This window comes from Sminthopsis crassicaudata, chromosome 1 (assembly GCF_048593235.1).
Source record: "Sminthopsis crassicaudata isolate SCR6 chromosome 1, ASM4859323v1, whole genome shotgun sequence".
Classification (NCBI taxonomy): domain Eukaryota; kingdom Metazoa; phylum Chordata; class Mammalia; order Dasyuromorphia; family Dasyuridae; genus Sminthopsis; species Sminthopsis crassicaudata.
Genome location: NC_133617.1, coordinates 663,035,200 through 663,061,913, shown reverse-complemented (window position 1 = coordinate 663,061,913; position 26,714 = coordinate 663,035,200). Strand labels below are relative to the sequence as shown.

Sequence of the window (26,714 nt, the reverse complement as noted above, 5' to 3'; positions counted from 1 at the left end):
CAACAATTTAAGTATCATGCCTCTCTGAGAAAAAAATTATAAGTCAAAAAACTTGAACAAAGCAAGGTAAGAAATAAGAGAAGTAAATTTAAATACAGAATTCAAAGCTATAATGAAAAGAGCCTGCAGGATGCCTCTACCAAAAAAAAAAAAAAATCCTATGGTTCAAAATAATCATCAGTAACAATGAAAACAGCAATTTTGTTTGAGTAGCAGATTCAGAAGAAAGACTAATGAGCTGAGAAGTGAGTAAAAGGTAAGGAACTGAAGTCAAGGAGTGGAAACACTTTTCCTAGAAAGGGAGGAGAGACAACAATTTGAAATGTTGATAGAATCAGGTGAAGGTTTTTTGAGTATGAAAAAAACTTGGGGACATTTGTAGGGAGGAGAAAAGAAGTCATAAGTAAAGATTGAAAATGAAAAGGGAGATGAAAACAAAGTCTCTTCAGGGGTGATTTTGATGGCACTCTCCCTGAAATTCCTACAAAGTTTTTGCTCATATCAGTTGGCTAGAATCATAAGTTAAATTTTTTCTCACTTTCATCTTACAAAAGGTCCTCCCTTCATTTTACAATAATAACTCTACAGATCAATGTCCATCCTAGCCCAAATTGTCTCATAATTCTTAGTATCATGGCTAAGACCCTCTCAATTGTCCCTGATAGATTTCTTAATTTATTCAATTATGAAAAAAAAAATTTCCCCAGTAACTCAATTTTACTTTATTTTTCAGTCCTGATCTCTTTTCCCATTCACTGATAAGAAAAACACCCTCATTACAAATATGTATGGTCACATAAAATAAATGACATCAGCTATTCCAAAAATAGAAAACGGAAAGTGAAAAAAATATGCTTCAATCTGTACTCTGAATCTATCAGTTCACTAGCTGGAGGGTAGGAAGCATGTAAGCATGTTAATTCTTTGGAAGTGTGCCTGGTCATTGTTTTGATCAGAATTATGAAGTCTTTCAAAGGCAATTATCTTTACACTATAACTACATATAAACTGTTTTCTCTGGTTTTGCTCACTTTACTTTATACCAGTCTATATAAATATTCTTAAGTTTTTTTCTGAAGCCATTTCCTTCATCATTTCTGACAGCATAATATTATCCCATCATGTTGATATGGCATAACTTATTCAACCACACTAACACCCACACGGGTAGGAATCCCTTTAATTCTTTGGCATTTACAAAAAGAACTTCTACAAATATTTTTACATAGGTGGATCCTTTTCTTTGATTTCTTCAGCATAAAGATCTAGTACAGGGTACTGCTGAGTCAAAGAGCACGCAAAGTTCAAAAGCCTTTGGGGCATGATTCCAAATCATTTTCTAGAATAGGTCGATTAGTTCACAGCTCCAACAACAGTGCATCAGTGTATCCGTTTTCCCACATCCCTGCCAACACATGTCATTTTTCTTTTTTGTTATCTTAGCCAATATGATAAGTGTGAGATTGTACTTCAGAATTATTTTAATTTGAATTTCTTTAATCCTTAATGATTTAGAGCATTCTTTCATTTTGCTAGTTATAGCTTGGATTTTATTTTTCTGAATCCTGACTGTTCAAACCCTTTGACCATGTATCAATTTAGGAATGGTTCTTATTCTTATAAATTTGACACAGTTTCTTACATATTTAAAAAATGAGACCTTAGTGGCAAGAAACTGGAAACTGAATGGATGTCTATCAATTGGAGAATGGCTGAATAAGTTATGGTATGTGTATGCTATGGAATATTATTGTTCTGTAAGAAATGACCAGTAGGATGATTTCAGAGAGACCTGGAGAGACTTACATAAACTGATGCTAAGTGAAATGTGCAGAACCAGGAGACACAGAAACAAGACTATAAGATGATCAATTTTGATGGACATGGCTCTCTTCAACAATGAGATGATTCAAACCAATTCCAATGGTTCAGTGATGAAAAGAGCCATCGACACCTAGACAGAACACCATGGGAACTGAGTATGGTTGATAGCATTCTCACTCTGTTGTTGTTCGCTTGCATTTTTTTCTTTCCCAGTTTTTTTTCCCTTCTTGATCCGATTTTTCTTGTGCAGCAAGATAACTGTATAAATATGTATACATATATTGGATTTAACATATTTTAACATATTTAATATGTATTGCCATCTAGGGGAGGGGGGGAGGGGGAAGCAGGGGAAATTTTGGAACAGAAAGTTTTGCAAGGGTCAGTGATAAAAAATTACCCATGTATGTTTTGTAAATAAAAAGCTTTAATTAAAAAAAAGAAAGAAAGAAAAGAAATTAGACCTTTGCGAGAAACCAGCTGCAAAGTAAGTTAGAAAAATTCTAGGCTCACACTTACATTCTCCTCAAATGAAAATTGTACTCAAAAATCCCAAAGTATAGATGTGGAAGCAGAGGTTTCAAATAATACTTTGCTTGCCATTAATCAGCATCCTGGAACCTTTAGAAAGAAGGGACCATTTCTAAACACAGCAGATGGTATTTTTCCTACACACACAAAAAGGAAAAGCTTTGAAGCCATATTTGGAGCTTTATCACACTGCCTCAATCTGGATATATTTAAATTTCCTCTCCTTGGTGTTCAAAGCTAGACTCACAGACTTGGCAGTCATCCATGTAAGAATAACTGAATGCATGGGAATAAATAAGATATACAAGGGAAACAGTATAGGGAAAGAAAAGTAAGGCCAAAGACAGAATCTTAGAGCACATCTAAATAAAATAGTCAGGGGAAAAACCAGGATATTTCAATATTATAGAATCTAAAAAAGAAAGTATCTGGGAGGTAAAAGTTAAAAAGTTGTAAAAGGGAGGAAATGGGATGAAGACTGAGAAAAAGCCATCAGATTTTTAAGTACAAAACATTTAACTTTTTGAGATAACAGTTTGCAGTATAATAGTAAAGTTGGAAACTTAAGTATAAAGAACTGAAAATGGAGTGGAAGATACAGAAGTAGGATAGCAAGAAGAGATGCATCTGTTTACAAGTGAAAAGAGAATAGGAGGATAGCTTGAGTGAGGTTTTTCAAAGACATAGGAGAACTGAGCATGTTTGTATCCAGTAAGAAAAGAGACTATAAATAGGAAGAGACTAAAAAAAAGTAGAAAGAAAAAGAACTGGAGGATAAGGAGAAAAATCAGGAGTCATTATCTAATAAATATTACTCTTCCAATGACAGAAGGCTAAAGGATGATTTTCAAGTTATTTTTAGGGTCTGTGGAGAAAGTCATCAGGTGAAGGAGATATGGACCTCTAACTCCATGAGAAACCCCAGAAGACATTCCATAATATAACAAGGATGAAACCAAAGGAAGAAAGCTATGATATTTTATAGTCAAGGGACAACTGTTTTTGCTTGAAATGCTATCATGATATAAGTTTACTCTTTGAGTAAAGAAGACTGAAAAGCAACTATTAGTGTTAAAGTAGTTTTGCGTAGTGAGGAAAAAAACAATGAAGACTAAGTTGCTATTTTTTACCCTGTCAGTCTAAAGGCACAATGTATGATAGAACTTACTGATTGGGCTGAGAGATGGTGCAAGTGCTGGGTATGTAGCTGTCAGAACTTGTGAACCTTTTATAAGCGGGGACATTTTCAGAGCCTCATAGGTTAGTCGGTCCTCTTTCAGAAGGGCCTCAAAGTGCAAGTGAAGAGGGCTACCTAAATATAAGAGGGAAAATTAGATCATTTTTATGTACATGAAAAGAGTCCTTTCCCACAAGTTAAGGATAATATTCAGTAATGAAATTAGTATGTGTTGGGAATTAATCATTCTGCAAGATTATTTTTTTGCAATTGAATTTATAGACAAATATTTTTAAAATTCACTCATATCTAGTAAAGGCCATTGCAAAGCTCTCTTCAATCTATTATTTTTCTGAAAGCAAAACTACTATAATGAATTTTTTCATGAGAGACTAGATACCTAGAATTCAAATAGCTAAGCCAGAGAAGTTTTATACAAAAGTCTTGTCTGGAGAGACTAACACCAACAACTTACAAATTCAACAGAAGTTAATTATTGTGTCCATTTTCCCAAAGATCAGCCAATATCACATTAAATTTAAAAAAAAATTTTTTTTTTGGTGCCACTTCACTGGGTGTGAAGTGTGATACAACAACTATTTTAATTTGCTTTTCTAATTACTAGTATATTCTGATAAAGATAGCTACAAAAAATTTAAATTAATTATTTTGAGTGCTATTTATTAATATTCCTTCATCATTTTACTAAAGGTGAATGGCTCTTAAATCTTGCATATTTCCTTTAATTCTTCATAGACTTTGGGTGTGGAATTTTTTATTATAAATATTTTGTGCAATTGAGAAATCATAAGAAGATAACGATCTATGCCCAAAGGGCTATAAATTCATGCCTATCCTTTGACCTAACAACACTACTACTAAGCATGAATACCAAAAGAGATTTTTTTAAAAAGGAAAATTACCAATATGTACAAAAAATATTCACAGCAGCTCCTTCTCAGGACAAAAAAACTAGAAATCAAGGGGATGTTGATAAATAAACTGTGGTATGTGTTTGTGATGGAATATTATTGTTCTATGGGAAATAAGCAGAATGCTCTCAGGAAAAAAAAAAAAACAAAAACCTGGAAAGTCCTCCACAAACAATTCAAGAAAAGTAAAATTACTATAAACAAAGTAATAGCAACGTTCTGGTATAACCAGCTATAAATAAATTACTTTGTTGTTCTCAGTAGTACAATCATCCATGACTACTCTGAAGACTTGATGAAAAATCCTATCCATACTGAGAGAAAGAACTGATTATGTAAGCATTCTCTCTCTTTTTTTAAAACTTGATTTTTCTTGAGGTTTATTTTTCAAAAGGGTAAGAGATCTATGTTTTCTTTCACAATCTGACTTTTATAGAAATGTTTTGCACAACTTCACATGTGGTTACTTAATTGTGGGTGGGGATAAGGGGGAGAACTTAGAACTCAAAAATTAAAAAAAAAAAAAAAAAACCAAATGGAAAAAAATCCTTTTTTTGGAATGTAACTGTATTTTGTGCAAAGATATTTCCCAGTTCATCTTTTATTCTATTTCTTTTTTTTTTTTTTTTTTTTTTTTTTTTGCTGTTGGACAAGAATACTTTTTATTTTTTTATTTTTTTTTTTATTTTATTTTATAATTATAACATTTTTTGACAGTACATATGCATGGGTAATTTTTTACAACATTATCCCTTGCACTTACTTCTATTCAGATTTTTTCCCTTCCTCCCCCAACCCCCTCCCCCAGATGGCAAGCAGTCTTATATATGTTAAATATATTACAGTATAATTTAGATACAATATATGTGTGTAGAACCGAATTTTTTGTTGCACAGGAAGAATTGGATTCAGAATCTTTTATTCTATTTCTACAAAAAATTTCATCTTTACTCACTGATCACAGGAAAAAAACAACTTCATTATATAAAAACAAAAAGAATTTGCACAAATAAAATAAAGATAATGGGCTGGTCATGTAGTTAGAACAAACAACAACTAATGGACAGCAAAAATTAACCCCATTCAGGTATTTATTTCTCTTCCAATTCTAGTCAAATATTGTTGCTGCAAAAGTTTTAAAATTTAATGCCGCTAAAATTTTCTACTTTACACCTTTTAATTGCCTCTATTCAGAGTTCTGCTCCTAGTGACCATCAGTTGGAGCATGATCAAACAAATAATGGGATATATGAATGTGATGGCAGAATACTGTAATGTAAGAAATAATGAAGGGAGCAGTTGGAGAGAAACCTAGGAAGACTTGATTGAACTGTTAAAGAGAATAAATGAGCAGGTCCAGAAAAACAATTTAGATAAAAACAACAATATTATCAAGACCTAATAATTCTGATCAACACAAGACTAACCAGAACTCCAAAGCAGTAAGAATGAAAGGGAAAAACTGAGGGAGATGGAGGGTATATTTTTTTTGAAAATGCGAAATATAATAACTTGTTTTGTTTTACTATATATGCCCTTAACAGGGCTTTTGTTTTTCTTACTATCTCAAAGGGGTATATGTAAAGGGAATAAGGAATGAAAAACAAAATAAAGTACATATGTGAGGGAAGGCGGGGGTAAAAGAGGAAGAGAAAAAGAAAAAGAAAAAGAATTTCTTCTTTATCCTTTTGTTTAATCTTTTATGTTTAGGTTACATAATCAATTGGAATTTATTTGGTTTATAAATTGTAGGTCTATAATAAAAATCTTGCTAAATTACTTTCAAATTTTTGCCAGTAGTTCTTGTTCAATATGGTACTCTTCCTCCAATAGTTCAAATTCTTTTCAATTTTTCTTTGAACAAGTGTCAAACAGTTTGGATGATGATTAGTTTTATAATATATTTTGAAGTTTTCTTCCAACTCTTATCTGATAATTTATTTTAATAATAGAACTTTTAAAAATTCTAAGAAAACTTACAGTTTTGATAAATTATCATATATTTATATATTTTGAGATAATAATGGCAATGCCAATCCTCTCATTATTTACTTTTAAATTTTTCCCTAAGGATTTTTGTCTTCTGTTTTTCCATGTTAACTGTTACTTTAATTCTATAAAACATCCTTGGCAATTTTATTGGCAGTGTTAAATTTGCATATTTAGATAGCAGTGTGTCTTTTATGTTTAAAATAATGTTGTCATATATGTCTAAAATAAGGTTCTAAGCAATGATTTTAGCCATGTGATTAGGTCACCATGTAACCAGTTCATGTTTTCTTCCTGTCATACAATTAAAAGACAATGTCTTTTAATCCTGTTCTTTACAATTCCTCCTTGGTTAGATATTGCAGACTGTTTTATAATCCATTATGTTCCTCTCTATGGCTTTCTGAGCTATATACTCCTTTATAACTTTTTAGAGGCAACTGTATTCGATGTTCCCACTGCAAACATCAACACTATGTAGACAGTGGTCCTCAAACTTTTAAAACAGGGGGCCAGTTCACTGTCCCTCAGACTGTTGGAGGGCCGGACTATAGTAAAAACAAAAACTCACACTCTGTCTCCACCCCTCAGCCCATTTGCCATAACCCGGTGGGCCGTATAAACATCCTCAGCAGGCCACAGTTTGAGAACCCCTGATGTAGAATATCAAAACTGATAAAAAATACTTTATTTTTATGGGAATTTAGAAATCAATAAGAACTTTGATATTTTGCAAAGGCAATTTAGTAAACTTTCTTCCTTCTATTCAGCTCAGAACCCATACAACTTTTCTATTTATATCATGTTACAGAAATATATATTGATTAATAACATTTTACTGGTTTCATTTAAATGGAAACTATTTCTCCATCTTCCCTTTCTTCCCTCAATAATTGAAAAAAGAAAAAAAAAACACCTGTAAACAAATATGTATGGTCAAACAAATGGGCAGTAGATAAAATACTAGGTTTGGAGCCAGGAAGACTCATCTTCATGAGTTCAAATCTGGCCTCAAACACTTACTAAGCTGTGTGACAAAGAGCAATTGTGTTGGTCTCAGTGTTCTCCTCTATAAAATGAGATGGAGAAAGAAATGGCAAATGACTCCAGTATGTTTGCTAAGAAAATCTCAGACTGAGAAACAATAATATTGAAATCACAAAGAGTCAGACATGACTTAAAAATGACAACTACAAACAATAGTCTAGAAAAACAAATTTCTTCATTGATCATTCCAAAAAATATGTCCCAATATGAATTGTGAACCTATGTTTGATCCTGAGTTTTAGAATACTGGTTGGTCGATGATGTTGATGATCCCTGCAGCTTTCAAAGTTGTTGGTTTTTACAGTTTACTTTTTAAATAAAATTTTCTCCCTGGATCTGCTCATTTCATTCTGTAAAAATTCATATAAGACGTTCAGGTTTTTTCACCAACTGTCCCTTTCATCATTTCTTATAGTGCTACAGAACTTCATCACATTTAAATACAATGTCTTTTTAAACATTAAAAAACAATTCTGAGTTCCAAATTGTCTTTCTCCCTCTGTCCCTAAGATGCTAGGCATTCTTATATAGATTTTATACACACACACATGTGTGTGTGTGTGTGTGTATAATACGCATGCGTGCTATCATGCAAAACACACTTCCATATTAGTTTTTTAATGGAAGATGCAAACTAAAAAATAGAAAGATAAAGAAGGGAAGGAATAAAGAAACTGAAAAATAGTATACTTTGATCTGCATTTAGACTCAATAAGTTCTTTCCCTGAATGTAAATGCATTTTTCATTATAAATCATTTGTGACTTTCTTAGATCATTGCACTACTGAAAAGATTAAACTCATTCATAGCTGATCACTACACATTCTCACTATTACTGTATACATTGTTCTCCTGGTTCTGCTTATTTTACTCAGCATGAGTGAAATGATGTTCATGTAAGTCTTTCCAGGTATTTCTAAAATCATTCTTCTCATCATTTCGAATAGCATAAAAGTATTCCATTATATTCATGAACTCTTTGTTCAGCCATTCCACAACTGATGGCCATCCTCTCAATTTCCCGTTCTTAGCTTCCACAAAAAGAGCTTCTATAAATATCTTTGTACAAAATAAATGCTTTTTCCTTTTTTGGATCTAGTAATGTTGTTAGATCAAAGGGTATGTATAGTTTTATAGCCTGTTGGACATAAAAACTAGATGTGAATTAAAAACCCACAAATGATTTTTTAAACCTCCTTCTGGTATATTAAGCATCCTTTACTTCCTATTCCCATTCAATTTTAGATTACTTTAATATGCCTGGTCAATCTGGAGTTCAAAAGCTCTGGTCAGTTTTGGATTTCTCATCAGAAAAAAATTGATATAAATTAAGAATCGTGTTTTCTTTTGATTATAAATATTCAGATTTACTAGACAAATAATCTTCATTTATTAAATACCTTGATTTTCAATATTCTGATTTCCAATCTTCTTTTGTTGTTTTTCCTTGCACAACCTAATTTGGTAGTTGTTATTTGCAATTTGCTTTCTTCTGATTGCTTGCTTTATGCTTGATGTTAATGAAGTAGAACAAGACAACTACATTTCAAATGAAAGTCGGCTCAAGGCCATTGTCTTGTAGTAGATACTAGTAATTTACGTTCTGACTTTGATTTCGAATATTTCAGAGCAATTTTCTTGCATAACTTCTGGAAAATGGTGAACTTTTTATTTGTGTTTTCCTAGGAAACAATTTTCTGTCTCAATGAAGTCATTTACTTTTATTTATAAGGATTTGAAATCCTTTTCTGCCTCTGCCACTTTCCAATGTCTGTTGCTTGTCATTACAACCTTAGGTTTTTTTGTTCTGTCCACTTAAAATGATCCTTTAGAATTTTCCATCTCCTTTTTACATTAATAGTTTTTAATGTTCATCTTTAGAAATCACTAAAAGATCTGCTAATTCTTTGTCAACAGATCTTATTACACTTTATTCTTTCTCTAAATAACACAAGAGACTCTTATACTATATTCATTTTCTCTATCAGAAGGGTAGCATTTGTACCAATCTGTTTCTCTCTCAAGTTTTTACCTCACTTAAAATTTTATCCCATTTTCATTGTACACTTTTTTTTTTTTTGCTTTTTCATTTCTTTCTTTTTTTTTTCTTCTCCTTTCAATGTTCTTTTTTTTTGTTGTTCATTTGTCTTTAGTTGACTTGGACATCACCCCTCTCAAAGTCAAATTCTAGACAGAAATCCCTCATACTTCTAAACAAACAGGAGAGGAACATGAGGAAAAAAGAGAGGAGAAAATGCCCTCTTCCTACTTCTAAGTTAGAAGAAATCTACTCACCATGAGGCAGTGAGAGAATAGGATGGAAGCCAGAATCCAACACTGCAATTCGTTCCTTTAATGTCATAGTATCAACATCTATAGGCTTGACAGATGTCTTACATTCACACAGGATACAAGTATGAGGCCATTCACAGCTACACTTCATGGTAAGGGGTTTCTGTGGCTGAAAAGAAAAGAAACAATAAGCCAGGAATAAAGTTAACCATGGTTTAGCATTCTCATTTACAAATTCTGAAGAGAGTATTATTGTGTGGTTTTTGGAGGGGTTTAAAGGTTGAAGTAAGGAAGTTATTTACACATTCTCTAATAATATGCTGTTAGGAACAAACTACTTGCATGTTGAAATGAAGAAGAGACAAGATACTATATTTCTACTTAAATTGAAGGAAGCTAACAAAAAGTGCATATCAATTTTATATCATAAGGAGATGAAACCTAAATAAGGCTGGAAAAAGACATAAAATTCTTTTTTTAAAGGCTTTTTATTTTCAAAACATTTGCATAGATAATTTTCAACATTCACTCTTGCAAAACTTTGTGTTCCAATTTTTTTTCTTCTTTCCGTCCCCTCCACCCCATTCTCTATTTGGCAAATGATCCAATATAGATTAAACATGTAATTCAATTTCTATACATATTTCCACAATTATCATGCTGCAGAAAAAAAATCAAATCAAAAAGTAAAAAATGAGAAAGAAAACAAAAAGCAAGTAAACAACAATAAAAGAGTGAAAATACTATGTTGTGATCCACACTCAGTTGCCACAGTCCTCTGTATGGGTGTAGATGGCTCTCTATCACTGAACAATTGGAATTGGTTTGAATCATCTCATTGTTGAAGAGAGCCACGTGTTGCTGGGTACAATGATCTGACTATGCTCATTTCACTCAGCATCAGTTCATGTAAGTCTCTCCATGCCTTTCTGAAATCACCCTGTTGATCATTTCTTAAAGAACAATAATATTCCATAACATTCATATACCATAACTTATTCATTCTCCAAGTGATGAGCATTCACTCATTTCCAGTTTCTAGCTACTACAAAAAGAGCTCCCACAAACATTTTGGCACACACAGGTCCCTTTCCCTTCTTTAGTATTTCTTTGGGATACAATCCCAATAGAAACACTGCTGGATCAAAGGGTATGCACATTTTGATAACTTTTTGAGCATAGTTCCAAATTGCTCTCCAGAATGTTTGGATCAATTCACAGTTCCATTAATAATGTATCTATTTCCCCAAATCCCCTCCAACATTCATCATTATCTTTTCCTCGAAGTCATTTTAGCCAATTTGAGAGGTGTGTAGTGGTGATACCTTAGAGTTGTCTTAATTCATATCTCTGATCAATAGTGATTTAGGGCATTTTTTTCAAATGATTAGAAATGGTTTTAATTTCTTAAGACATAAAATTCTTATTTACTCTTAATATAGTTAAGAGTTAAGAATTCTCAGTTCTCCCCTTGTGATCAAAAGCTTGATATATTGTTGAGGATTTTAGAAATGAGTTTGATAAGCTAACAAGTTTTCTAATAAAATCTTACTATACTTTTCTTTACATAACCAAAATGTATATTTAATTCATTCATTGTTTAATTAAGCATTTATTATGTCTGAGGCATTGGGCTATGTACCTACATTGTTATATCAAATCTCTGCTGGTCTTATTGTTAATACTGCCATCAGAATGACATTTTAAATTCTACTTTAAGACAAAAAAATTCCACCTTTAAAGCCCTAAAAATATGTCTCCTACTATTCTTAAAACAATTTAGAAATACTTGCTCTTGATATAAAAAAATTTTGTCAGGTGGTTTTCCAAGATGTGTTCACTCACAATCAGTGATTTCTATCTCCCCAAGTATATATACACAGATGCCATTGATCTATTAGCGGCAATTAGACGGCTCGGTAGTTAAACAGATAGCTGGGTAGATAGTTAGATCAAGGATAGAGTGTTGGACCAGAGACAGGAAGTCGTAAGTTCAAATCTAGCACCAGACACTTAACTAGATGTGTGATACTAGTTAAGTCACTTAACTTGTTGCCCCTAAACTGTAAAATAGGGATTATAAAAGAATCTCTCTTACAGGGTTGTTGTGAGAATGAATGAGATGATGTTGGTAAAACATGTTACACAGAAGGTTATAGAAAAATGCTTATTTCCTTCCTCCCTTTTCCCTATAATAAGCTATTATTTCTTTTTAGATGTGGATTTCCATTTTTCTTTAAATGATAAATGTCTGAGGATTTCCTTGCATTAAACTTTTTTTAAAAAGAAAAACTTAATTTTATGCTCATCAAATCATAAATTCTGAAATAATAAAGTATTTTAAATTATTTTTAAAACAAAAGTATAGCAAGTCCAGATCCTGGTGTTAACATTATCATTTTTAAGAAGACTATTATATTCACATAATCTCTGTTCAAAGAATTATGTTTCCTGAATATATCTTCAAATTGTTGAATGAATGTTCTTAAAGATCCTGCATTTTATGCAGGAAAAAAAGTTAAATTTAAATCAAGATGTCTAGAAGGAATTATTGTCTAAATATTTGTAATTTGCTAATATTTCTAATGTTAAATGAAGGTACTTATTTTGGGTTAAGATTTTGAAAACTGCTTATGAAATCCTTTATTCATTACTATATATACTCTGCTAAAGACTCATGGGCAAGAATAGGACAGACAACTATGAGATAAATATCTGTGCAGATAATCTTACATATTTTAACTAGGCCTTTCCTTTCTGTATTCTAGTCAAACGACTTAGTAATATTAGGTTGTATGAATAAATTGAGTATGGTGAGGAAAAAGAAAGGATAGGTATAAGAAATATCAACATGTGAAATTGGGTATGTGTTAAGATTTTCTTGTTTCTATGAGGAAATATGCAAATGAGGAAGCTGATGATTCATGTAGCCTTACAATTTAAGGCTTTACATTTTAAAACTCAGTTTTGAACTTTAAAAACTTTTTCACTGGTTGTCCCCATTTCTGCAATTTTTGCATTCATTATCTTGGTCTTTTGGTCTCCCTGGCTTCTTTCAAGCACCACTTTCTACAAGAAGTCTTTCCCGATTCCTCCCTTAACACTACTGCCTTTTTATGTCTATATCCTGTTTGTTCATAACTACTTACATGTTGTCTCTTCCATTATACTATAATCTCTCTGAGAGCAGGGAATGCTTATTTTGCCTATCTTTAATATCATCAGCACCTAGTAAAGAGCCTGGTGTAGCTCCTTTTTTGTTAAATGTTATCCTCAAATTTATGCATTGGTCACCATCTGCTTTAGCCAGATATAGAATGCCACTTAAGATTAAAATCTACCTTTCTACTGAGGTATGAGACTGTGTTGGTCCGGAGCAGCTTGCGTTTCCTGTATCTGCACAAGGGGCGAATTCGGGCAGCAATACAACTGCTATCATATGGAGAGAAGGAAGTGGCTGAAGAATCCAATCGCTTCCGTTTATTGAATGTCTCTTCAGTAGGAGAGTTGTTATCCAAGGAATTTGACCGTGAACTGCAAATCAAAGAGAACAAATCAAATGTTATCCCTCAATTTTTCTGAAAATATAGATGTTGAATAATAGAAATCTGTTAGAATTAGGATTCAAGAAATCAACTCTAGTTCTTGAGTTTTTCTATGTTCATAATACTCTTATTTGTATCCATTTCTCTCATTTTGAAGTTTTTCAAGGAAAAATTTCTGACAGAAATACCAAAATATTATACTAATGACATGGTTATTAGAGAAAAACAATAGCTGAATTTAACAAGTACAGTACAAATTTATTCTAATTGGAAAAGAAGTGAGAATATGTCCAATTTCCCCAGTGTAAGAGATGACTCTGAAGTATTAGAAAATTATATTGAACTTTTTTCAACCCTCCCTACACACACACACACCCTGCCCAAATTGCTTGAGAAAACTCTCAATTCCAGCATTCATTAAAGAACATTTGAAGAATTAGAAGGCCTTTTAGGAATGCTATGGAATTGAAGAAGATGTTCCCAATATTATAAAGTTAAATGATAAAAATGTAATTTCTCCTTTGAATTATAATATATCATACACTAATCTAACTTATAATTCTTTGATGAATATGTGACTACGTGGTATATAAAAAGGAGCACTAGGAAACAGAATGCTTTTCTCTTCTCGACATTTCTCTTCTAATCTATATATATTCACTGTCTTTTTTTCATCATGCACAAGAGGAAAGTAAGTGCCTTGTGAAACCTCAAGCAATTTCTATTTAGTATCAACAATCATAGGAAAACTCTCATTAACTACATAGTGAACCTGTTTCTGCACAGGTAATTAAGTTTCTCTACAGGATATCTGAACTAGACTCCCTCTTTTCATGGTTTTTATATATCATTGCCTACTTTCTGAGTGAGGTAGGAGAAAAAAGGGTCATGTTAGGTGGAGTAAAAAGCCAATCTGTTATCCCCAGTGGTGACTCAAAAGTCTCTGGGGACACTTGCATTCTAAAAATAACCTGTAAAATTCAGTCAAAACTCTTATACAGAGATTAATGAATGTATTACTTTCACATATTTAATGTATATTTTTATCCTCCTTGCTTAGAAGTTTGTCTCAACCCAACTATATTAATTCCTGTGTATAGAATGCAAAGTAGCAAAACCCCTAGTTCCTGCTCTTAAGGATTTAAAATTTTTAGTATTAGAGGGTATGGGTGATGGGGACACACAAACATACACGAAAGATACTAATGATTAAATATTATGCCAATTGGTTTTAAAATTTTTATCTAATAGGGATATTAAGGAATGCTTAAGGAATAGGTATATAGACTGCCTTGGATAAAGCAGAGTTTTAATTTGAGTAGGGAAAGAGTGGGAGATCCACATAGAAAATATGGGGTGAAATGGTGAAGGGACCTAAAATTTAAATTAAGGTATCCAAATATTTTCTTCCTTATTTTCATAACTAGTCCCATAGTTTCAGTTTCTTAAAATATACAGTTTGAGAAATGCTATCCTGAGGAATTTGTTTAAAAAAAAAAAATTACAGCTTTATTAGAAGAGTAGAGTGGCCTGAATCCATTTATTCTAGCAGTGGTTTAAATATACGATAGCTTTGTAATATGAATTCCTAAAAAGCACAACTGCTTAGGATGTTCAAAGAAATTAAAATTCTTTCTTCAGAATTAATAATTGGAACCAACAAGGCTGCTTAAGGTATGGAAAATTACCTTCCAAAAGGAGAAATTTTTTTTCATGATGCTTTATAAACTACCTCTTAGTTATTAATAGGGAAGGTCCTAAGGCAATATTGTATTGTATATTACATATAGTAGAATACAGTATATACAACATTGTACTGTAAGCCACATCTCACAGTCTTGTACCTGCTATAATATAGATTTATGGGGACCACGCAAGACAGTTCAGAAGTACCACTGAATCAAATCAAACAAAAAATTATTCATTCCCAGCTTGAAGAATTCCAATGAGAGAAACCAAGCAACTGCTGAAATAGCCCACTGCACTTGATAATTGTTAAAAAGTCTTTCCTGACACAAAGACTGTCATCTTTCTCTCTCTATTGTTTAGCTATATTGCTTCTGATTCTATCTTGTGAGGTCAATAAGGAGGTTAATCTCCCTTTCACACTGAAAATACTTGTTAATTCCTTGAAAAATCTTTTTTCTAGGCTAAACATTTCTTATTTTCTTCAACCAATCCTTATGTGGCATAGATGCGAGGCTCTTTAATATGATGGTGCTCTTTTTCTCCCGCTTTATCAAGAGCATCCCTACCTGTAGTATCCAGACCTGAATACAAAATTCTACACATATGAACAGAACATCATCACCTTACTATATTGGAATCTAGGTCTATTTTAAAGTAATCTGTCATCACATCAGCTTTTCTGGTTACCATATCACACTTTTAACCTTTAATGAGCTTACATTACATTGAAGTCCCCAGCTCTTTCTCAGACAAATTGCTGCCAAATGATACTTTGCCAACTCAACACACTGTCTACTTTTCCTTTTACTCACGCTTCAATCCTTTGCAGTTTGGCTTTCAATATCATCAGTCATTTGAAACTGCTCTTTCCAAGTCATCAATGATCTTTTAAGTAGCCCTCTCTATCTAGGTGCTGCATTTCATTCACATAGCTGAATGTAATTTCCTCCTGCAAACTCTCCTCTCTGGGCTTTCATGACAGTACTCTTTCCTGGTTTTCCTAATAATCTGGCTATTCCTTTTCAGTCTCCTTCATTCACTCATCATCTGCATCATACCCATAACTAGATAATCTTGGCATTCTTAGCTCTATATACTTTTTCCTTTGGTAGATGCATTATTTTCCATGGATTCAATGAGCATTTCTATGCCAACGAATCTCAAATTTTATATGACATATATTATAGAGGCCCTAGGTTCCTCCCATGAAATTCAATCCCTTAAAAACAATTGACTGGACATTTTAAACTAAATGCTCTAAAAAAATCTCAGACAACATAATCAAAACAGAATGTTCTTTGTCATCAAACACACTACTACTCCAAATTTTTCTATTTCTGTCTAATATACCACTATAATTCCACTTTCCCAGGTCAACATACTCACTAACATCTTTAATTCTTCCCTCTCATTCACTCTACCTATCCAAACAATTAGCACATTTAATTTTTAATCATTGTATTTCTTGGGGCAGCTAGGTGATGCAGTGGATAGAACCCCAGCCCTGAATTCAGGAGGATCCAAGTTCAGATCTGGTCTCAGACACTTAACACTTCCTAGCTGTGTAACCCTGGGCAAATCACTTAACCCCAGCCTCAGAAAAAGAAAAAAAAAAATCATGGTATTTCTTATATCTGATCCCTTCTCTGTCAACGCAGCTACCAATTTAATTTAGGACTTCATCACTTTTTGTCAAAATTATAATGGCTTCCTAATTGATTATGTCTTAAACCTCTTTTCACATCAGTTTATCTTCCACAGAGCTGCCCAAAAAACCCACAACTGCCTCTTTATCATTTGATCATCTAATTCTCCTCCTAAAATGTTTCTTTTATTGTCTATGAAATCAAATATGAATTCCTCTGTTCAGCCTTTAAAGCCAAACTTTACAACTTAATCCCAACTTACCTTTCCAGCCTCAAGGTGAATCATTTCCTCCTAACACTTTATCATCCTAACCAAATGAATTTCTCTTTATTCCTTATACACAATATTCTACCTTGTGTCTACCAATTTCTCTCTACTTCATGTAAATAATCTTCTTCCCTAAATGCACATCTCAAGCACCACCTTCTACATCGAGAATTAACTTTTTTATTTCCAGTACTCTCGGTAATATAGTGAAGCCCATGTACTCCTTTCAAAATAGTTTTTAATGTACAAAATAAATGGAAACAAATGCTTAATTTTAGAGATTAATAAAGATGTAATCCCTTCATACAAATTCCCAAACCTTTTAAGAGATGTGTAGATCGATGAGGTTCAACAAGTCACAAAGGTGGGGAGTCATACATAATATATTCACAGACTCTAACCATCTTCAGGTCAAGAAGCAAAGCTTTATGTAACACTTAATACAAGCAAAGTTCTTCATGCATTTGCAATTAACAAAGGGGAAAGGTGGAACCTTTTAAGGATCCCAGACAAGGTAGTTAATTATGTTGATTGTATGTGTGTCAGCAAATAAACTGGTGGTGCCCACCTGTTTATTTTCTTGGGAGTCTATAAGTTTTAACCTCCAAATTGTATAAGGTCAAAGCGGATGTCAGTAGAGGATAGCTCTGTCTGAATAAGATAATTCCACAGAGTTAACTTATTCCTCACTAGACCCACTCAAATATTGGGTTGCTCTACCAGGGACATGATCTTACTCATTTCCCATGAGGTACTCCTCTCCAGTCCACCTTAAATTAGACAAGTCATAATGTTGATATTTTCATGATCCATAAATGAACATTTTCCATATTCATGAATTTTGAAATTCCTTTGATTATAACCTGTTGTCATTCCTTCTCTCCCTGTGCCTTAAAATCCCAAACTATTCTTTATCCTTGTTTTCAGTCCGTGTACCCTTCAGTTTTTTTCCCAGACCACTGACACTGCGCTGGCTATGCTCTCCTCCTCTTTTCTCCATCTTGACCTCCTAGTGAATCAGAGCTCTCCCATGTCCCCTCATCCTACTGCTGATCTTACCCTGCCCAAGGTTCAGCCTTGGATTACTGTTGCTTCTATTCCTACCCCCAGACTGCAGACTGAAAGTAGAGCAGGGAGAGAGAAAGGGAGGAGAGGGACTTGTGTTGGTTAGAATGACTATAAATTTATTACATAATCCCAACTGGAACCTCAATGAGGCAAGGCAATCTTTTTACAGCTTACTATAGCTTTTCCCTACTTTTTCCCTAGTCAAATCTCCTTTAGCACGCCTCTATCCCTACTAAGAACCTTGACTCATCTCAATGAAAACATTAAGACTTATTTGCCACAAGTTCCCTTTTTTTCCTCATCTCCCATCACCTGGATGCTCTCCACTACTATTTCCTCTTTGTCTCTATTTAACAAGAGGTAGCCTTTCTCCTTGCCAAGTCAAACTCCTCTACTACAGCATAAGTGAACCAATCCCACCCTATTTATTCCCATAGCATATTATCTTCTCTAGGATGCTTATTCTTTTCACTGATCTTAAAATTCTCCTCGTCCACTGGCTATTTCCTTACTGACTAGAAATATGTTCATATCCTCACTGCCCTAAAGAATTCTTAATTTTATCTTTGTTTCTGCTAGCTCTCATCCACTCTTCCCCCCCATCTCAATATTTTTCCAAATACATATAAAAACAGTTTAACATTCATTTTTGTTAAGACTTTTGTTCTCCAAAATTTTCTCCCTTCCTCACCTTCCTCCTCCCCAGGACAGAAAGCAATCATTTTAAACATATTGTCATATGTAAACATACATTTTGTCATGCTGTGCAAAAAAAAAAAAAAAATTAGATCAAAAGGAAAAAAAAACCTGAGAAAGAAAAAGAAAACAAAAAGGTGAAAATGCTATGCTTTAACCCGCAGTCTCTATGATTCTTTTTGGATGCAGATGGCATTTTCCAGACCAAATCTATTGGAATTGCCTTCAATCACCACATTGTTGAAACTCCTTTCCTTTGTGGATAAAACTCCTTGAAAAAGCCTTTTATAAATGGTTATCTTCACTTCCTTTCCTATTACTCTTTTTAGTTCTCTACACTGACTTCTATCTCATCATTTAAATCAAACTGTTCTTCCTAAAGTTACCAAAGATCTCAATAGCCAAATCTAATTTTCTCAATCCTACTTCTTAATCTTCAGTCTTTTATACTCTCCATCATCTTCACCTCTTTAGTGTTTTCTTCTCTCTAGATTTTCATGACACTGCTCTATCCTGGTTCTCTTCCTACATATCTCACCATTTCTTTTTAGTCTCCTTTGACAGATTATTTAGGTTATACTCATTTACCATGGATGTCTCTAAAGGCTCTGTCCTGGTTTCTTGTCTTCTCTCTCCATTGTGTTTAATTTAATGTCATTAGCTTCCAGGTATTCAACAAATATCTCTATGGTATGATGGCTCCCAGTTCTACTTGTACAATCTACTTGTACAAACTACCTCCCCAATTAGAAAGTGAACTCAAGAAGAAAGGATTGGAGTTTTAGTTTTTTGGAGGTGGGGTGAGGTGGAGTAGCATGAGGAAGGCTTTTCTTGTGCCTTCAGTGCTTAGCACAGGATCTGGCATGTAACAGGGTAATAAGAGCTTAATAAATTATTTGGGTTCTTTTTCTTTAAAAAAAAATTTGGGAGCAGCTAGGAGGTGCAGTGCATAGAGCACCAGCTCTTTAGTCAGGAGGACCTAAGTTAAAACCTGACCTCAGACACTTAATACTTCCTAGCTGTGTGACCCTGGGGAAGTCAGTTAACCCAACTGCCTCAGCAAAAAAAAAAAAAAAAAAAAAAAAAAAAAAAGTTATAAAAACCTTTTTGTGGTTTTATACACAGACACACACAAAATCCATTAAAAAAAACATATTTCCTTATAAATCATATTGGGAGAGAAAAATAACAAAAGGGAAAAACCACAAGAGGAAAAAAAAAAAAACAGAAGAAAAAGAAAAAAAAGTGGACATAGCATTTACATTCATTCTTCATATTTTCTCTGGATGCAGATGACATTTTCCATCCAAAATTTATTGGGATTATCTTAGACCACTGAATCACTGAGAAGAATCAAGTCTGTCATAATTGATCATCACATAATTTTGCTATTACTTCATAAAATGTATTTCTGGTTCTAATTGTTTTGTTTAGCATTGGTTGGTGCAAATCTTTCCAGGCTTTCTAAAATCAGCTTGTTCGTCATTTTTTATAAAAAATAATATTGTTAATTTCATATACCATAATTTATTCATCCATTCCCCAACTGACAGGAGTCTATTCATTTTCCAATTCTTTGCCACTATAAAAAGGGTTGCTACAAACATTTTTGCACATGTAGGTCCTGTCTCCTTTTTTATGATCTCTTTGCGATACAGACCCAGTAGAGACACTGCTGGATCAAAGTGTAGGTACAGTATGATAGCCCTTTGAGCATAGTTCCAAATTGTTCTCCAGAATGGTTGGATCATTTCACAACTCTACCAACAATGCATTAGTGTCCCCAGTATTCCCCCATTCCCTCCAACATTTAGCATTGTCTTTTCCTGTCACTTTAGCTAATCTTCTAGGTGTGCGCTGTTTGTTTTAATTTGCATTTCTCTAATCAATAGTGATATAGAGTATTTTCCACATAACTATAGATAGCTTTAATTTCTTCATCTGAAAATTGTGTGGTCATATCCGGATACTTGATCATTTATCAATTAGGAGAATGACTTGAATTGTCATAAATTTGATGCATTTTTATATAATTTTTTAAGTAAGACCATCAGAAACACTAGATATAAAATTTTTTCCCCAGTTTTGTGCTTCCTGTTTAATCTTGTTTGTACAAACCTTTTTAATTTAATGTACTCAAAGTTGTACATTTTGCCTTTCCCTTTCATAATGTTCTCTAGTTCTTCTTTCATCAAATTTCTCCTTTAAACTATCCTTTGCTCTCCTAATTTGCTTATAATATCACCCTTTACACCTAAGTCACGTACCCATTTTAACATCATTTTGGTACGTGGTGTGAGACATAGGTCTATGCAGAGTTTCTGACATTATTTTCCACTTTTCCCAGTGATTTTTTGTGAAATGAGTTTTGTCTGGATGCAGATAGTGTTTTCCAGATTACTATAGTCACCGATTATTGTGTCATGTGTACATAACCTATTCCACTTCCACCATACTCCATTTCTTAGCCAGTACCATATGTTTTTGATGACTGCTGCTTTATAGTAAGAGTTAAGGTCTAGTACTGCTAAGCCATTGTCCTTTGTATTTTTTCCCTTTAAATCCCTTAATATTCTTGACCTTTTGCTCTTCCAGATGAATTTTATTATTTTTCCTAGATCTATAAAATAATTTTTTGACAGTTTAATTGGTAGGGCACTGAATAAGTAAATCAATTTAGGTAGAATTGTCATTTTTATTATATTAACTCATCCTATTGGCAATTGATATTTTTCCAATTGTTTGTTAAATTCACTTTATATGTATGAAAAATGTTTTGTAATTGTGTTCATATAGTTCCTGGATTTGTCTTGGTGGATAAATGAATAATTTATTGACTTATAACTTTCGCACTAATTTTTCAGCAACCACAAAGGTTTTCTTTGTGCACTAAAAGGTAACTCAACTAGTAACATCTCACTACATGTAACAAATGGGCAAGAAAGATAGAAATAGGATATTTTGAAAGTATCAGTAACCTTAATAATGGTGCAATATCACCTTAATTATTCTGAGAAGTAAACAGCAACTTCAAACTATGACAATAAAGTTAAAACTAACTATGGCACAAAAAAGCTTCTAAGCAGTTAAAAAAGATATCAAAGTCCATATATTAAATACAGAGCTTATGTACTTCATTTATGGCCTTTAGATCTTTATTCTGAACCTATTTACTTTTTTTTTTTTTAATCAATAAAATTCTAACAAAAATGGTAATCTTATTTCTCAATTCAAAGGAAACTAAAAGCAGCAAAATATACCAATTAGTCTGGTTAGTTCTTTTGACTTCTCTACCTCCTCATAGCCTTTAAAACCTAATGATCACATCCTTTGTCTTTGGGACTATATCTACTGTCACAGACAACATCAATTCTACACTTAACATCTTGATTTATATCTTCACCTTTTATCTCTCCTTTCCTCTAAATTCTAAGATCACATTCCTAACTGCTCATGGATATCCTACCTAAAACTCAAAATATAGAAAAGTGAACTTTCTCTATTCCATCTCAAACCAAGAGCATTTCTCTTGGTAATATTCTATTTCTCATAATAGAATTAACATTCTTCTTGGCTTGAAAAATCTGTAAGTCATTTTTACTTCTTCCTCTCCATATCTGTTAATCACAGATTTAGAGGAAAAAACGGACCTAAAAGGAAGGGTAGGTGAAATGCGCCAGGTAATACAGTTGGTATCAGAGGTATAATTTGAACCCAGTTTCTCTAATTCTAGACTCAATGATCTTTCTACCACACCATGCTCTGTTACATATTCTTCCTTTGAAGCATCACTCATACATCTTTTTTTTAATTTACACTTACCATCTTATGCAAGTTCTTACTACTTTTTTGTATTGTTTCTAGCTTGCAGTTCATCCTGTAAAGCTGTAATAATAATAATATCAAATTGTGGGAAGAAGCTATGATTTTATTGGCATGGGGAACTTTAAAAAATCTCAACCCAAGGAAGTCTTAGTAGATAAGATCTAGGGAAGCTTCTGAGGGACAAAGAGCTAAAATGGTTTATTCAGTCTCAAAGCTAATAAAAGGCAAAGGTAAAATCTGAGCTAAGGTCTTCCTGATTCCAAGCACAGCATGTTATCTACTAAACTAAGATGCTACTACAAGTTTTACATATATTCTCTAGGTAATTCTCCTAAGATACTACAGATATTATCAACCATTATTTTATTGATAGGGAAACTGATGTTGAGAGAGAGTTAGGTGCCTTCTTGTCTATGGTAAAAACAAAACAAACACAAAAAAATACCAAAGATAGGATTTGAACACAGATGTTGCTTGATACAGAATCCTTTCTATTACACCAATTTAATCTTATCAAGATTGAAGTCACTCTCCAGTTCAAAAACTTATTATTCCCCACTGCCCAAAGGACAGAATTAAAATTCTTTGGTCTAGTATTCAAATCCAAATACAAAAAGGGCTCACGCTAGTTTTCTAACTTTATTTTCAACAATTTCTTAACTTTTTATTTTTGGCCAGATTGTCTCATTGTCTTCCAAATCCACCCCTACAATTCATGCTTTTTGCCATTTTGATTTTTACTTTCTCCCCCTTCTCATATTTAAACAAATTTTCTAAGAGCCAACTCAAATCTTATCTTCTTTATGAGAACTGATCATTCCAGTCTAAAAACTGCACTGGAAACTCTTCAAGTAATTAATTCCTATACAATTCCTTAGGCAACCAATTATCTTCAGTCTTTTTGTCTCAGATGACTAAAAATTTTTTTATTCTTTTTTTAATTGCTTTTTTGCCTTCTTTTTCCTTTTTTGTACATTATAAATTGCTGATGGGAAAGAGCTGTGGCTCATACTCTTTGTAACCTCCACAGTAACTGGCACAATAGAGCAATTAAGAAATGTTTATTAGTGGTTACTATATTAAAAAAAATAATAATAAAAAAAAAAGGATTGGGGATAGAGCTGTGGTTCCTAAGGGTATTCGATAGGTGTGCCCTACACTTTACTGTCCTGGATCCATTTAAACCATGCAGCTTTTTTTCCCCAAACATAAATTTAACTCCTTTTTAGCTTCCAAAAACTTACGAAGCATCAGAACTTCTAGAATGACCTTTTGAAATGAAAAAAATTACACACCTTTATTTTGAAATGTCATCTTACTCCACCCTCCAGACCCTGCCCCCAGCCCCAGCTTGCTCTGTGATCTTCCTGGCTTGGCATGGGGAAGGTTTTGAAAGCAGCTCTGTCCACAGAAGGAACAAAGACACCCCCCTCCACTGCGAATCCTAGGGAAGTAAAGAGAGAATAGGATAAGAGCATTGGGGGAAGAGAAGGAAAGGTAAAACCTGGTATTGGATCTGGAAATGAGTGGCAGAGAAACCTGTTGTGCTTAATCACCCTCTTTCTTCTGTGAGAATTAGTGACACTATCTCCTTCTGGTTTTCTTTCAACCTAACTGGCCTTTCCTTCACAATCTCTGCTGGTTCAATATCCCTATCTCCTGTGTTCACACTCAAAAGCTCTATTCTGGCCCTTAATATTCTTTCTTTACAATTTCTTAATGTGGTGATTTTGCATGGTTCCCATGAATTCAACCATAATTTCTATAAAGATTATTGGTCTTATTTAACCTTCTAATGTCTTCCCAGAGTCACTTTTTACCCTGGGTCTTTCCTGATTCTCTCAGCCACTAGTTCATTTATGATAAAATTGGCTTGTGTCTGTTTTGGAAATGTTTACATAAACATGTATATATTATCGTTCCTGAGAGAAGAGATGCTCCTTGAGGGTAAAAAAACTTTTTGTCATTTTGTCCACTATATCCGATAGAATGCTTGAAATATATAAAATGTTTGGTGCATCCTTATTCCTTACAGCAAAAGAAAGAAAGAAAAAGAGAGAGAATGAAAAAGAGAGAAAGGGAGGAAGGAAGAAAGGAAAGAAGGGAGGGAGAAAGGAAGGAAGGAAGAATACTGTTTTGTGTGCAAAAAAAAAATTTGGAGAATCACTGGAAGACAGCAGATAACGTGGAGGTGGCAAAAAATATTAAAAGTATAGTTCAAGTGTTAAAGATGATTTCTCTCCCCCCCAATTAAATACGAGGTTTTCATTTGTCCATTATGCTAAGAGTTTGTGGAACTGAATAAGAGATAGTAGAGAGGACAAAGGGGTTAAGGGTGAGGAAAGAAAATCAATGCAAGGCAGTATTCACTGCACTGGATTAGGAGTCAAGAAGAATTATTCAAATCCATCCTCAGATACTGAAGAGTTGTGTGACCATAGGCAAATCACAACCTCTGCCTCATTCACTTCAACTGTAACATGGAGATAATAATAGGACAAACCTCCTAGGACTGCTATTAGGATCAAATGAGATAATGCTTGTAAAGTGCTTAGTACAGTGTCTGGCACATGTAGTAGGCCCTATATAAATGCTTTAAGGAAAATGCTCAGTATAAAGTGCTTAATAAATGTTCTTCTATTCAGATTCCAAATCCAGCCTTCTTTCCACTGCAAGCACCACTTGAGTAATGTAAGAACTACACTTGGACTATATGATGATCAATTCTGATGGATGTGGCTTTCTTCAACATCGAGATGATTCAAACCAGTTCCACTTGTGCAGTGATGAAGAGAGCCAGCTACACCCAGAGAAAGAGAACCATGGGAACAGAGTGTGGAATACAACATAGCATTCTCACTCTCTCTGTTGTTATTTGCTTGCATTTTGTTTTCTTTCTCAGTTTTTCTTTTTCTTCCTTCTTGTTCTGATTTTTCTTGTGCAACAAGATAACTATAAATATGTATATATATATTGGATTTAATATATATTTCAACATAACTAACATGTATTGGAAGTAGGGAGAAGGAGGAGAAAATATGAAACAAAGGTTTTGCAAGGGTCAGTGTTAGAAAAATTAACCATGCATATGCTTTGTAAATAAAAAGCTTTAATTAAAAAAAAAAAAGATATGAAATAATGAGCTACACCACCCACTTTGATCTCTTTCTCCACTGAGATTCCCTTATATGTATCTTCATATAAGTTTTTGAAGACAGAAAGAGCCTTAAGAGATAATTTCATTTATAGAAGTAAAAGTTCAGAAAGACTATGACACCTCCATTAAACAACAGGCTATACAGCATTAGTCACAAGCAGACCATTATCTTCTTTCCTATTTAGGTCAATAAATGCTACTTCTTGTGCTGAGAATTTTGTGGCATGAAATATTACTCAGAGTAATCCTACATCCACCTTTTGGGGAAAGTCTAGGTAAGGTACAAAATAAATGTTTTCAGAGATGATTGATGTATTGATTTATTTTGTCTGACTTCCTTTCTTATGACAGCGGGTTTGAAGGGAAGGAGTACCACTGAAAATGCTTAAAAGAAAAAAGTATAAACAAAACATTTTTAAAAATCAAAATATTTGTACCTTCTTTACTCATGCTAAAATTGTTGCTCTACTATAGTAGGATCTGGACTTATGTATCAACCACAAGAAAAGCAAATGGACCAGAAGTGAATTATAGGTACAATTCTTGGGTGACAAAATTCTAGGCACATCCAAGTAGCTTTGATGAAGTATAATTCTTAAAGATTGCATTCTAGAGCAACAAAATTTCAAGCCAGGTCCAATATCTGAGTTGCGAATTTATACTGGGGGGAAAAAAAAGTTCATAGATGCTAGAGGAATAAAATGCTGTGTATAATCCACCTGAATCACTTTGTTCCACCTAGGTCGGTCCTTAGAAGTTTTGTTTTTTGTTTGGTTACTAACCGAAGTTATTTCAATGTTTATGAAACAAAAGCATTAGAGGTTGAAGGGTCATATATGACAACAAAATAAAAGAATTATAAACAACTCAGCAACAAATTCAGCTCCTCATTTCCAAATCAAAAATTATTTTGCTTAAAAGAAAATGCCATTTTAACCAAACCAAAAAGCCTAGTAAATTTATGGTGCATCTTTGAAAAACAATTTGCTTTAGAAAATATTTCTCTGTAATTTTCTTTTAATGACAGA

The 26,714-nt window shown here is 33.3% G+C and overlaps 1 protein-coding gene across 6 annotated transcripts in view; it reads right to left on the bottom strand.

Moving 5' to 3' along the window:
- LOC141551433 (KAT8 regulatory NSL complex subunit 1-like) overlaps nt 1-26,714 on the bottom strand; it is a 126,278-nt gene that overhangs the window by 13,234 nt on the left and 86,330 nt on the right. For 5 of the 6 annotated variants that reach the window (XM_074283084.1, XM_074283086.1, XM_074283083.1 and 2 more), the window contains 3 exons: nt 13,134-13,326; nt 9,796-9,961; nt 3,524-3,667 (listed from right to left, as the gene is read on the bottom strand). In XM_074283084.1, coding sequence (XP_074139185.1) covers nt 3,524-3,667; nt 9,796-9,961; nt 13,134-13,326 — 503 coding nt within the window. The remainder of the gene's footprint in view (nt 1-3,523; nt 3,668-9,795; nt 9,962-13,133; nt 13,327-26,714) is intronic. The other variant, XM_074283087.1, reaches the window with a different exon arrangement.